Source organism: Nothoprocta perdicaria, unplaced genomic scaffold (assembly GCF_003342845.1).
Source record: "Nothoprocta perdicaria isolate Ctin4 unplaced genomic scaffold, notPer1 scaffold_90, whole genome shotgun sequence".
Lineage (NCBI taxonomy): Eukaryota > Metazoa > Chordata > Aves > Tinamiformes > Tinamidae > Nothoprocta > Nothoprocta perdicaria.
Genome location: NW_020456199.1, coordinates 2,972,158 through 2,986,836, shown reverse-complemented (window position 1 = coordinate 2,986,836; position 14,679 = coordinate 2,972,158). Strand labels below are relative to the sequence as shown.

The 14,679-nt window shown below is 40.7% G+C and overlaps 1 protein-coding gene across 1 annotated transcript in view; it reads right to left on the bottom strand.

Annotated features, from left to right (window-relative positions):
• The window catches only part of SNAPC3 (small nuclear RNA activating complex polypeptide 3), a 19,305-nt gene extending 18,206 nt beyond the window's left edge, over positions 1 to 1,099 (bottom strand). The window contains exon 1 of the mRNA XM_026052742.1: positions 1,049 to 1,099. Coding sequence (XP_025908527.1) covers positions 1,049 to 1,099 — 51 coding nt within the window. The remainder of the gene's footprint in view (positions 1 to 1,048) is intronic.
• Between the last annotated feature and the right edge of the window lie 13,580 nt (positions 1,100 to 14,679).

Here is a 14,679-nt window from a genome sequence, read left to right as displayed (position 1 = left end):
GGGCACCCTGGGAGCTGTAGTTCGTTAACGGCCGCGGCGGCAGCGGCCGTTGGGCCGCGCTGCGGATAACGGCTGCGTCAACATCCACRGGTCCCGCTCTGCACGCGTGGTGCTATTGCTGTTGCTTCTGGCACTGCTTATTAAGATGTTCTCAGGAACAATCATGTAAAAGGCACCATCTTCCTGTTTTGACTGTGCATGGTGCTCTTCCGTCATGCTTTATTGGAAAATTGTGTTGTTTCTTGGACCCAAAGCAATGTTGTCCTAATACCAGGAAATTCCCTGTTGGAATCATGTGACATAGTAGTCATTAGTCACACATGTCAAGAAAGAGTCAGAAGTAATTCTGACTCTTAATCCAAATCAATCCAAAGCGGTAAACTTGTTGCGTAGATCAGCTGAACTGAAGTCTTTGGCTTGAAGCCAAAATGATCTGTTATTTCTTTAAATACTAAAATAATGTTCAAAGGGAGTCTCTTAGTTTGAAGAAACACTGTGAAGATGGGACAAAAATGTAAATTCATGAGAGAAGACAGAGTCTTTGCAGCTGTGTGGAAAGGGTAGCATCGAGAGCAGAAGAAGGCAGGAAGCTGGCCTGCAGCTTTCGGAAAGGAAAAGAGTTAACTAGGAAGAATATAGACGCATAGCCCTGGCATACAGGAACACATTCTGCTTTGTTTACCTTTATATCCCTTCCAAGTATATGCACAGTTCAAGTGTATTTCAGGGTTGAATTCCTTCCTTAGCTCTCACTTAGGGCTGCTTCTAGTTATGATCATTCTTCCTTATGGAGTTYTGCAAAGCTTCAACCCCATCTTTCCTGTCCTTGTTGACACGGTTACCTAACCTATGCATCCTTCACATGGCACTTCCCAGCTCCAGAGGAAACTCTTGATTAAGGGTTGTCACCCTCACTATAACCTCCCCGAAACCTACCAGTTGTCCCATGAGGGATTCTCACTCCAATTTCGCAAACCACACCTGCCTCTCTATTTTCTTAGATGTCATCTCCCTTAGAGGGCATGTTCTGTTTATGTTATTGACATACCTTTCCCTTCAGTGCACTTGCAACATCCCCTGAAACTTGAAAACACCACATCACTAATGTGATGTAGTCACATCTAGTGTGGATGTGATGGGATTACGCTCATCTATGGCACAGTGCTGGAATTAGCAGGTAGGAGTGATTTGGGCCAAGAGTCAAGGGATTAAATCCTGCTCTTCAAAAAAAAGTTTCAGATGCTGGTTTCAAAAGACTGGTGCAGAAGATCAAACACACCCAGTTGTGTGGAATGGCTGTTATTTGTTTGTAAAATTATATGAGTATTCTCACACAATTTCTCAGCATGAGGATGGTCTCTGCTGGTGAGGAGTGCGGTTTGGAAAAGGCTAGAAACTGCTATGCTTTGTGGGTTGGTCCCTTAGGGCTGTTCAGTTAGATATATGCTATGAATTTCCCTCCATCCTTTTCTTTCATCTCTCCATGATAGACTTGGTTTTGCATTCATTAAAACAAACAAACAAACAAACAAACAAACAAACACTTTCCGATTGCTACAGGTTTAAGTTTGGATAGATTCCAGCCCAGAGAAGAGTTAAATTGAAAATAACCACAGCAGAAACTTTTTAATTTTATGTTTTCTGTTTYATTTCCCAACTTCCATATTAAGAAGTCATATACTTATAAAGCAACTCTGCTCAGTCCAAATCCTCTTAGGAGCAAACAAAGCTATTTATTTTTATAGCTTGGAATTAATCTGCCTTTTATATACTAGGGCACAAACACATGAGTATTTCAAGCTTTTCAGAGGTACTTATTTTCTCTGCTCGACAGAAGTCAGTGAATTTAGTCCCAAAGTGAAGATTGTATAAAGGACTCAAGCTGCATAAATCGAGCAAATATTAAGYAGAATTATTGAGTAAAGAAGTGATTAAATCCAAGAAGCATTCAGAAAGCATCACTATTTGATGAAAAGTGGATGTTCAAGAACTCTGGCAAAAAGAAGGTAGAAAAAACACCCTGCCTGCACATCAGCATAAAGGGAAATAATAACTATCTTATTGCTGAAGTAATCAGTCTCTATTTTCAGACTGTGATTGGTTGTGAGAGCCCAAGAGACTGACTTTTCTGAGCTCATGTGTGCACAACCTTAGCTACAATCAGTAAAYGTTGCAGATTCAAAGCTCTTCTGAAACAGGGTCCTAAATGGCCCAGGGAGTCTGAGGAAAATTAAAATCCTTAGCTCCAGCTAGTCTTTCACTACAAAACCACACTTCATCCCTCTCTTGATTCAAGAGATCTTGGAAGCACATATATATTCATAATAGCTAATCACATTGCACTGTTCTTGAACAGTACTTGTTCTAACAGACACGCTCTTAAAATGAAGGGTAGCTTTGTGGCTTAATCATAAATCTGAGATTTTATGCTATTTTTAGCCCTGACTCACATCATTAAATGTAGAAAAGTCATTTTATGTCCTCTGAGCTTCCTACTGGAGCTAGAAATGTCATCCTTTTAAAACACTTGCGCTACTACACAGGAGTTTCACAAGATTAAAGACATGATGTTTGAAGGYACTTTGAAAACACTCTTTTTTTGAGAAAAGGTGTCGACCATTATTTTTACGCAGTATTTTACATCAYTTCCCCATCTCATGGAGTTTGAGCTCAGTGGTGTTGAGCATTGTCATTCACTGTATTTTATGCAATAACTGCCTCAATGCAGCATTAGAGAGGTGCAGAAAAGTTCCAGGGCTGTAATTTCACAAGATGAGGCTGCCTCCAAAATTCCCAGCTTGGTGAACAGAAGTTCAAAGCTGTGATTATCTTTTCATCAAAGACTCTTTTAATAGCAGCCACCACCACCTTTTAGTGTTACACCTGAAAAAGAATCATCCATTCCTGAAAGGCAGCTAAATATAAGGGGAGAAAAAAGTAGCTCATATTACTTTTATAACGAAGAAATAATACATACCCTAAYACATTCTTAAAGGATCTTTACGTCTAAAAACATCCTATAAAAAACTGTGCAGGCAATTTAAAAGTTTTTAATGAAATTCAGTAAAAATAAATAGATGAAATTCTCTCTCCAGAAGTTACACTTCTAAGTGTTTTGCTTTCACCCAGCCTACTCAGGAACAATTGAATAAAAAGAAGAAAGCATCATTTGATTAATTTCTGAACAATTTCACAGATCAATATTGCTTTAAAGCAACTCAGAAACGAATKAATGTAAGATGTTCATCTCTGAATGTTCAGAAGTCAGAATGATTTCTTTAAAGGATTTCTCTCTACCTCTATGGTTGTTTCTGTTTGCCATTAAAACAACTGGAGGTAATTCATTAGAACAGCAATACAAGGATTAAGAGGAAGAGGAGGGCAGAAGCGCCCTCAGTCTAAACCAGATCAAATAGGGGTCTAGTCTGTAGGACTTAAATGTTGCTGATCCAAAGGATTCTGAACTTTACAAGTGAATTTGGGTGCATTACTAAAATRTGTAATAAACAGAAATCAACTATGAAGCAGAAGTAGTATCACAGAGCAGATATCCTCTACAAGTGCTGGGAGTTTATGTATTGTTTAAGGCCATGAGCAAACACAGCCATAAATAAAAGTCTGATCAGGCACTCAAGCTGCCACAGTTGTACTAAACTTCTACTCTGGTGATAATCAGTTGTAGTTTCTTTGGAATGTATTTTAAATACTATTCTTGAATTTTGTTTGCCTTCTGCTACAATTGGAAATGACAGGTGGAGGATATCGAAAGTCACATTTGGACTTGATGCTGTATTGCTGAACTCCCAACTAGAAAACACGTGTTTTTGACATTTGTGGGATAAGGAAGTCCAATCATTGATGAGGTAGTTTGCTACATCTCAGAGAGTCTTCTGAATTTACTCTTTAGTGCCTAATCATCATATTCAGGTATAATATTAATTTTCAGGCATACTATTCATTTTCTTTTTGGCAAAATGAATAACAGATTTTTCAAATTTAATTGGAAAGGAAAGTTATCAGAATGTTATCCTGTTGTCTATGTAAAAATACATAGACAACAGGAGAGGATAATGCACAAATTGACACTGCACATTTATGGCATGGTACTTTTTGCAAATTCAATTATGCCACTTAATTGACAAAAGACTAAGGAAACTTATGCCACTAGTTTTACATGGGAAGTAAAATAATGTGATAAAAGGTGAGATTTGCTAGGATGGATGATCCTCTGATAGAATGATTTATTACTTTTGACAATCTAAATTGCTGGTCTAATTGTATTAAGACCTAAGAGGCTATCAACCACATTTTAAAACCACATCTTATAAACCACAAGCTATCTTTTTTCTCTGTAGAAGTATTTTCTACTTGCAGTATGCAAAGAATAACAAAACACTAAGTGGGACTGCAGCTGAGCTTTTGATAGATCATTTCCTTACCTTATCCACTTAAAAAAAAAAAAAAAAAAAAAAAAAAAAAAAAAAAAAAAGGAGTAGTTGTAACCTAGCTACAAAACAAAAGCAAAGGAGCAAGCTTCCAGCTAATTTCCATTGAAATTGGAATAAATAAATAAAATGCATACACCTGTGAAACAACGGAAGGTATTTAAATGTGCTGATTATGCAACTCCAATGAACAGTAATTTTATGCTATTATTATAATAGCTCTTAATCCTTACACTTTGGCATTATATTATAGAGGAAAAAACAAACAGAAGAAAGGAAAGATCCTGAGAAGGAGATGATTTGAAAATAGGCGTGTTTGTCAGCTGCATTTTTAACTGAGGAGAGGATGAGCTGAAGGAGGTGTACTCACTATTACAGGAAGGCTGCAATGTCCTAAACTTGATTTTCCTTTATGGCTTAGGTGTGCACCCAAAGAGCCAGATAGCCTATCGATTATATTGCGCCTTTCTTCCTTCTGACAAATCCAGCTACTGGTATTTTAGGGCACATGCTTCCTCTGACAGATAACCAACTATTATTTCTTAATTCATATTTTTCCAAAAGCCTTAGTCGTGAGCAGGCATTCTGCCAGGTATGAAGAAGAAAATTACCGCACAAAGGAAAGAGGATAGATTTAACACAGCCCAAGATTTTAGCTCCAGTAGGCCAAGTGCAATGCACCCTTCGGCCCAGGGTGCAGCAGAGACTTTCAACTGAGCAATCTCTACTCCAGCACAGCAGTGGTCGTGACAAAACACCTTGTCCCCATCTTACACTCTGTGCTATCTTCACAGATTATCCACGGAGGAAAGGCTGAACTGCATCACAGCAGTAATTTTAGCAGTACTGACTAAAGGGCTCTCTATCAGGGCAAATAATGGCACACTCTCCCGCTCTGCTGAAAGCTGCCCTGCTGTGCCTGGGGGAGAAACTTTGGGAAAGTCAGTACAATCGCYTTTGCCAAGTGGAATTCCACAGCTGAGTGCCAGAGATTCAATTCAAGGGAAGTACAGGCAAATTTATGGCGATTCTCATACTGCAAAATGCTGCAGTCCGGGAAAGGACTTGGAGAAAGTTCTTGACCAGTTCTTATTTTATTTGCATTTTCAAAGAGCGCAAAATGTGCCTCTTTTGCCACTGACAGAGCCAAGATATCAGGCTAAATGGACATGTGATACTACTCACTATGCCCATGTTCAGGTTCTTAATATACTTAGCTCACTGCTGRTTTGTTTATTTAAAGGAAAAGGGTACAGAAAATTCCCAGCCTTCTCCACACGCCTGTCATCATCATTAGTACTAGCCAGATCAGGCTGCAGGGATTAATTGCCATTAATTAATTGAGTCTACTCAAGGAATATCTCAGAGAGTGTCAGAGAGCCGGAGAAAACAGGAAGACAGGAAAGTGTTTCTGAGTTTTTGAAGGTTCACTTTTGACTCTGGCTAATTTGTGCATTGGACAGAACTTGTAATTCATTCAGGTGACAGGATTTATACCATAACAGGCATGATGGAGTCTTCCATCCTATATGGCACTCGAAATTTTGATACAGACATAAGGTGCCTGTAAGGAGTCCTGTCCACAAGGACTCCTTTCTATCTCACTGGGCACTAATGGTGCATGAAATCAGATGTCTTGGATATAAAGGGTCTGTTAGGTCTTCTGTAAAGGTAGGAACAGTACATAATACAGTGCTTGCAATGTACAAACACCATTGTATTCTGCACTGTGTACATGTGTACTGAGACTAACCCTAAGCTTTTGAGGGTTTTGCAATGATCTCTAGAGTCAAAGCTGCCCAAGACCTTTTCAGTATTACATAATATCCAGATAATCACAGGCAGAAAATTTCCAGCTCCTGTGTATGATGATTCCCAATGCATCTGCAAGACTATGAGCACTTTTACTACTGTGGATCCATAATCTTAATTTTCCATGCTGTTCCTTCTATTTCTTTATACTGAGTTGGAAAAAAAAAAGATAAGTAAAACCTTGAGAAATTCTGAGATTTTGTTCAGCAACCAATATGTAGCCTCATTAATGTTCTTCTTTGAACTCCCTCCCTGGCCCAAGCTCATTACCTCGCTGTGCATCCTCGTGCTATGACACACATACCACCACGGCATTCCACTCTGCTAGTAGAAATGTCATCCTTATGAGGCAAACAGGCTGTTCGTGCTGACAAGTAAGCTAATTTGCAACTCGCTCCTCCAGAACAGTGTACAAGCGTATCTCGGTGCCTTCAGAACAAAATGCATGCAAACCCCCTCAACGCAGGCAGCCAGACCACTCATCTTCTAAATGACACTCAGCTGATAGTGACAAGGATGACAAAAACAACACATGTTTCTTATTGTGTAGGCAAAATTCAGAGAGGAACATGGGGGACAAAAATTGGAAGCTATTCCTCTAAACAAATCTGTTGAATGCCAGTGATGATAATTGCTAGTGATTATTCACTGATTGTTAATGCTAATCTAGATTTAGACACCCCAAACCACAGAGAGGCTGGCAGTTTTTCCAGTAGGTGGGTGTTCCGGCTAGAACTTTAATTTTAAACTTCCAACAATAACTCTGAGTAAAGAAAAAAACACTGTTTAGTTGCTGAAAACTTCATGCAGTTTTACACTTACTTTGTGGACACACAATACTTCAACTTGAAAAAAATGAACTCGAGGAAGCAGAGGTGGAAGTATTTCCTAAAGCCTATTTGTAAAAGCATGTARGATGAAAGACAAAATAATTTTGCTGGTTGAGGAGCATTAGAATAAGTCAARGGAAAAGGAAGTTGCTATAATTCATTTGTACCCTGGAAATCATGCWGCATGAAAGAAAGATCTGTTGGGAGAGATCAGATCTTTTATGAGAGCAGATGGTATAGCTGGAAAAAGATGAAAAGCTTTCAAGCGCACAGACCATTCATTAGCTGACAACACAGATGGATCAAGCTCGCAGCTAACTACAGAACAGTACTGAATGTGTGAGCAAATATATGTCTTTCTCAAACCCCTTCTGAAAAAGGCTGCTTAACCCTCACCTCCAGAGTCTTCACTTCAGAGGCTTATGGGAGACTGTTTACTACACATTCATCTAAGTCTTAGAACATTTCTCCAGTACTGAAAAGAATTAAGCATCTATTTGGAATCCAAAACAGGAATGCGCAGAGACCATTTGAGGACAGATTTTTAGTGCTTYAGGGAGCTGTTTTTGCTGCTGTGACCTTACTCACTGCAGACCAGATGAGCACTTGTGTCAACAGAAGGGAGCGGGCAGGACACACGGTGAGGGGCACTGTTACAGCCCTGAGTCCCCAGGAGCCTGACCGAGAGCACAGAGAGCACCCTCTGTGCCCATGCAGGGAGGCTCTGTAGGTCGCGAGGAAAAGATGAACTTTTAAATATTGTGTTCACAAGTTACTTCGGTCTCTTGAGAATGGTATTTTGCGAACTAATGTAGCTTTATTTTATGAGATTCTCCTCAGCTAATACAATGTAAAGTCTATCTACAAATATTGCGCTAATAAACCTGCATTCTGGTAAATGAACTGTTTCAGCTGATTTGAATTCTGCTCATGCTGTTTATAAGTGGATGCTCTGATTAAGCTGAAGAGGATTYAGCAGGAGCAGGGCTGCAGATGTTTTGTGCCCTCAGAGAGCGGTTCCCATTTGCTACTCAAAACACTCATCTCCCTGGCTGAATTAGTGCAGCCTCTTCTGTGTCTCCTAGGCTGTCTGTCTCCCTGAATTCCCGGGGGCAACTTGTCCTGTGCGCTGCAGCTGCCTGAGCCTCGTCCTCTGTCACGAGGGACTTCTTATATAACCACATTGTCCTAACCCTCCTCTGAGGCACCGACCMGTTCAGCAGGATGGGGAGGGAACGGGCAAACCAGCATTGTGTTGTCAGCTCTCTTCCTGTGATCTCCTCAGTTCCCAGGATGGAACAAAATGGCTTTGTGGCACAGGAAGCCTTAGGTGGTCTTCCCTAAATGCATGGGAAGGATGACTGCTACACAGAGGATGAATTTGCAGCATTTTAGCTGTGCCTTGAGGGGCTTATCTTATGGGGATGTGGGTTTAGGTGCTGATGCTGCTCCTTGGGAGACAACTGAATCTCTTTAGACTCCTCCTAACTGCTCCTAGCTACTAATGACACCACTAATGTGGCTTGAGTGACCCAGGGCAGGGCAAAAGAGTTCTGGTCATCCTACACTGATCCCTGTAGTTCTGACCACTATTGTTCTGATCACCCAACACTGATTCCTATAGTTCTGTCCACTATAGTTCTCATCACCCCACAGCTCCCAGGGAGAGGAAGACATAGTTATGAACCAGGAATCTTCTGGATATGAGCACACTGACCTTTCCAGGTTGGGCTCTCTGTACACTGACCTCTCATAGGCAGGTAGTGTAATTCTGGATAATTATATAGTTTCACTCAGCTATAGAAATATTTATCAGAACAACAGTCCTAATGGCATCCTGCTGAAGCAGGTTAGTCTTGTTATCCCRTATTATGGAACTGAGGCATGGAAGTGCCTCACAGAAGGTCACCCAGTCACATGTAGGCAGTGGAACTACAACTACAAGCTCCGGACCGGCTCCAGTTTCCTAACCATAGGCTTTCCTTCCTACACCTCTGTGCCTTTGCATATGGCTGCTTTGCAGTCCTCTAACTTTCCACGGCTGGTGTGGCCTCATGCACTAACTAGCATGTGTAAGATCTTCTGATCATAATCACCATGACACTGAATCTCCTACTCCATCTTCACAGCMAGATTTTGAAACCTGCAGCTTATTTGCTGACAGGAAAGAAAGCACAATCAGGCACGCTGTTCTTGAGTTTCAACTTGATACCTCTGTAGTGTATTTTAGTACAAAACTGTACACTAGTACACAGTGTTTTATTTTAARGATTACAGATAAATACTTTTCTGTTGAATAATCTTTGCTTCACTGGGAAATAGGAAACCCACAAGTAAATGCCTGGCTTCTCAACATGACCTATTGTTGCTTTCAGCCATCTGTGTTTACAGTAAGAGCTTGCCCACATGCATTAATCTGTAAGCTGCACCAAAAACAAAGATTTTTTTTCACCCTTGTTTTACTCTACTGCAATATCAGGATATCTCCCCCTGGATATAAATGTCTATATAGATTACATTTTAGGTATAAGCAATTCAGCAACTCCTCAAGCCAGTGCTATGCAATTGCCTTTACATTATTAGTGGTTGAATGTTGTGCTCAGTAATAAAAGAAGCATATTTGAGCTGACTGAAACACTTCTAGATCCTCTAGCAGCAGCTGCATGATCAGATTATCATTACTAGTTAAAACGTAAAGGAACAGAAAAAAAAAATATCCCCCAGTGTATAAGGGAGTTTGGGGCACATCAGTCTGGCATTTGGCAACTCTCCTTTTTTTTCCATTTTAGTTGACCTTTGGTTATCATAAAACTGTCTTCATGACCACACTGAGGAAGAGAAGATTTGGAGCAAGGAATATTCATAAAAGTTGTTGTGTAATTCAAAAACAATTCTGCTATATTATGTATGTACTTATGAATGTGATTATGTAAAAAGAATAGAAACACAATTTTCTTTAAACATCACTGGATTAGAATAGATTTAAGATTAAATTAGAATTTGGCATTGTTTAAAAGATTATATTAAAGAGTGCACTCACATTCCAGGTATAACACARGAACATACTAGTGGAACACGTAAAGCACAGCTGCTTCTACCAYTTTATTATCTCCACGACAATAAAATATCCACTTGTGTATCTGTGTTCAGCCTGCTGTGTATGTCTACCAGGTAACCTGCTCCACATGAAGAGAAGCTCCATAGGTGTTGCAAAGATGAAGAAATCCCTGGCAATTCTTGCATCACAGTTCTGAATTGCGGATGCAACTGCAGCAGCAGCCATGGGATTGCGGCTGCCTTGGGCTTGCACTGGCGCTTCTAGTTACTGCACAACCTTTCTCCTATTGTCAGAACACTGAGAATGTGAATTGTTGCTGCCACAGAAGCAACAACGGTGTGAGGGAACCTGGTTGAAAATCAGCTCTGCCACATGTGGTTGGAAACGCACACGCACTTGAGGCACGGGGCACTGCTTCCTGTCTAACAGGATTTCCTGATACCCAYGACAAATACACAAGGTCAAGCAATCCCTCTCAGTTTATGCAGTAAATACTTGTTGTTTGGAGTATTTCTTGTCCCATAAACCTGTTGAGAATAAAGCTGTATGGACCTAGTGAAATGTGATAAATGCTCAGAAAATACATGAAAATGATTGGTTAAATAAAGCAAACCATGCTGCAAAATTTGAGGCATATCATTTTCCTTCTCAGACACAGCAATGTCAGCAAATTATGATAACGAAATGAAATCTCTAAGACTTACAACACATTAGGTGATAATTTATGCAATGGTGATTGAGAAGTAACTTATTTTCCCACCCTTTACTGGGAAGTTACGTTGCGGTTGTCACAGGTTGTCACTCTTCAGACTGRTAGGTCTATATGGTGGCTAAATCACGTAGCATTCAAATCTCCTGGTAGCTTTTCCATGTCACAGTACTCTGAGAAAGGTTCTAGCACGCCGCATGCTGGAACTGTGCTCATCTCCTTTTGTCATATGAGCACCTTGAAGTCTTCACAATATCTAATGCTAAAAATCAGAATTAGGACATCTCAGAATATAATCTGTCCTTTTAGCAACTTCCTTGTTCAGCTAAAACAGTTTTCTGTGTTAGCATGAGAGTTGCAAATACTATGAAAATTCTAGACTATTTCTTGAGCACATGAGACTTATTTTTTCCTATGAGTGGTCATTTTGATGTATAACTGACTAGAATCCCAAATCACTTTGTTGCATAATAGTTTCAGTGAGGATCGTCTGTGCTGGCATGACTTGCTCACGGATACAGTCATCAGATTTCTTTCTTTCTTTTTTTGAGCACCTTTGTGCTCCAGCTCTTCTCTTTCTGAAGTAACAGCTTTTCTCTGCATCTTCCTGTTTGACAGAGCACCCAGAAGCCATTTTCTTCACAGCTCATACAGACTCTAGCAAACCCTGAATACATCCACTTCAACATGTTTGTTTTTTCATGTGTGCATGAACAGAATTTTCCATTTCGCAGGAAAATTCCATGAGCAGTACAGGAAATAATTACTCAGCAAATATGTAACCTTAGCTTGATGTTTTGACTTCTACTGGATTCAAGTCATTGCCCAGTGAAATTAATGAAGCCAGTATTTCTTATGAATTTCTTTTTACTGCTGACAGACACATCCAGCTGAACTCCATCCATCTAGAAGACTTTTTCTTCTTTTATAATTGGATCAAATCAAAACAAATGTACAACCTTAATACAGCATTGTCTCCATCAGGTTCTGTTTGTAGACTACAGTAAGGCAGAAACAAGCATTTCCACAGACAGCATATCCACTGGAGATCTGTCTACAGGACATAATAGCTAATTTGACTAGGAAGCCCAAAATTAGCTATARGAGGACCCTAAATCATAGAAACCTGAAATCATTATGGTTGTAAAGGACCTCCAAGATCATTGAGTGCAACCATAAATCCTTCAACACCTGCTACACCACATCCCTAAGTGCCTCATCTACACATTCTTTGAACACTGCCAGGGTTGGTGACTCCACCACTTCCCTGGGCAGCCTGTCCCAAGGCTTCACCGCTCTTTCTGCCTAGAAATTCTTCCTTGTGTCTAATCTGAACCTCCCTTGGTGCAACGTGAGGCCCTTTCCTCTGGTCCTATCTGTAGTTATTCCAGAGATGAGCTTGGCCCCCATTTCACTGCAGCCTCCTTTCAGGTAGTTGTAGAGAGCGATAAATTCTCCCCTCGATCTCCTCTTCTCCACAAGAAACAACTCCTGCTCCCTCAGCCGCTCTTCGCAAGGTCTGAGCTCCAGCCCCTTCACCAGCTTCGTTGCCCTTCTCTGGACATGCTCCAGCACCTCACTGTCCTTCTCGTAGTGAGGGGCCCAAAGCTGAGCACAGTGTTTGGAGGTGCAGCCTCACCAGGGCCGAGTACAGGGGGACGATCCCTTCCCTGGTCCTGCTGGCTACACTGTTCCTCATAGAATCCAGGAGGCCGTTGGCCGCCTTGGCTGTGTCGGCACCCGGCTGCCTCATGTTCAGTCGCCTGTCGACCAGCACCCCAGAGCCGTTTCTGCCACACAGCTCCTGGCCACACTGCCCCAGGCCTGTAGCACTGCAGRGGGTTGTTGTGACCCAAGTGCAGGACCCGGCGCTTGGCCTTGGTGAAYCTCATACAGTTGGTCTTAGCCCATTGATCCAGCCTGTCCAGATCCCTCTGCAGAGCCTTCCTGCCCTCAAACAGATCTACTCTTCCTCCCATCTTGGTTGTCATTTGCAACTTTGCTGAGGCTGTGCTCAATCCCCACATCCAGACCATCAATAAAGAGATTAAAGAGCACCATCCCCAACCCTGACCCTGGGGGAACGCCACTCCTGAAATAAAGTAGATGCTTCTTCTGCACTGTCCTGCACTCACTCTGAGACCCCTTCCTGAAATGGATATATTTGTTCCCAAATTCCTCCATTTGGCTAGACAACTCCTTGGTCAAGTGAGCTGCCACCAAGTATGGGAATCTTTGGTCCAGAATAGGTATCTTTGACTCTTGTGCCTTGAAGGCATTGAGAATTGCTGCCAACCAATCTAGTAGAGATACAGATATGCCTAGAAGCATATTAATTTGGGCACAGTATCATGCTAACATGCCTAATGGGCTTTTGATTAAGGGCTAGATCAAAGATAGCCACTGTAGAGTGTGGGCAAAGCAAGCCYGGCTTCATCTGTGCTTGGCTATGCTCTAAACCTGTTTATTTAACTGTTAAAATAAATAGGCACATTGTAAAGAAACTGGTGAACTGAGATTTATGTTTTTCTGACTTTATGAATAACATGTGGCTTGAATGAAATATATGAATTATTTTAATTTCAAGAYAAACTCTAGAAATATATACTATTTCTCTAGCCTGTAAAAACAGAACCCACTTTTTTTTTACCTAATAAGTTATTAATTAATACTCTTCATTCTAATAAATACCAAGAGCASTACAAATCTCATATTATTCTTAACAAATGTAATTTCTCCACTGACTGAAATGGAATTTTGGAGCAAGATGAATCATATTCGAGCTACCAGAGCTGCTCTTATTAAAATGCTTTCAGGTCATTTGGCACACAAGCAAAAGACGTACTGAACCAGCCTTGTGTTCCCAGATGATACCCTGCATTTCAGCCTCTTTTTGGATGAACCTTTGACTGAGCTTCGGTCGGAGGCTGCAAAGCACAAACACGGTCCCTCCTCTAGCAGCACCACAACCTTCTTACTGACCAGATGGAGCCAAATCTATCACTACAGGTAGGTGCTTCTGAAAATGACCAAGCCTACATGACAACAGGAAAGGAGCACGCACATCTGCTGTAGGTCTTTAATTCATTTAAAAGAATAGTACCTTCAATGTGTATAATATATGGAGTATTTCAATGAGTTAAAATATAAACAAACAAAACAAAATGAAATAGATTAAAATATAATTTCTAACAATGTGAATGGCGAGGCTTTGGGTGCAATTCACGTTACAAATTACTGCCCTATAATTAAGCCATGGAGCGCCCTACTCAAGATAGGATTCTTGCCTCCCTGTGTGTGGGAACAAGCATGCTGTTGCGTATGTGTGACATTTCAGGTTTGGCTTTTCTGTGGGGGGAAGGGAGGTTGCATACAGGCATTTTCATTCCCTAATGACTTGGACATATAACAACCATCTGTTCACATGGTTCAACCCAGAACATGTTGTTCTGAGTGAGATGAAAGAATAACAAAAACAAAAACAAAACAAAACAAAACAAAACAAAAAGAAAAAAACAAAAGATGCAACAGATATTTTCTGCTGAACATGACTTTAAAAACTCTTGTAAGGCAAAGAAAACATCCATCAGGCAAAGCTAGCAACTTGGTTCTTTTTTTTCCTTCTGATACAGGTGCAATATATGAAGAGAAAGCGCATGAAAAAGATTAAGCTAAATAAATGTATTGCCTCAAAGGTTTGATTGGCTGAATTACTAGAARGAAAAACAAGTAAACTGCTCCATTTCTTGAAGCTTCTGAAAACATCACATGCTAAYACACATAGCCTGCTGTTTTGCTCAGAGATAGGTATTTCTGTGCTCTGTG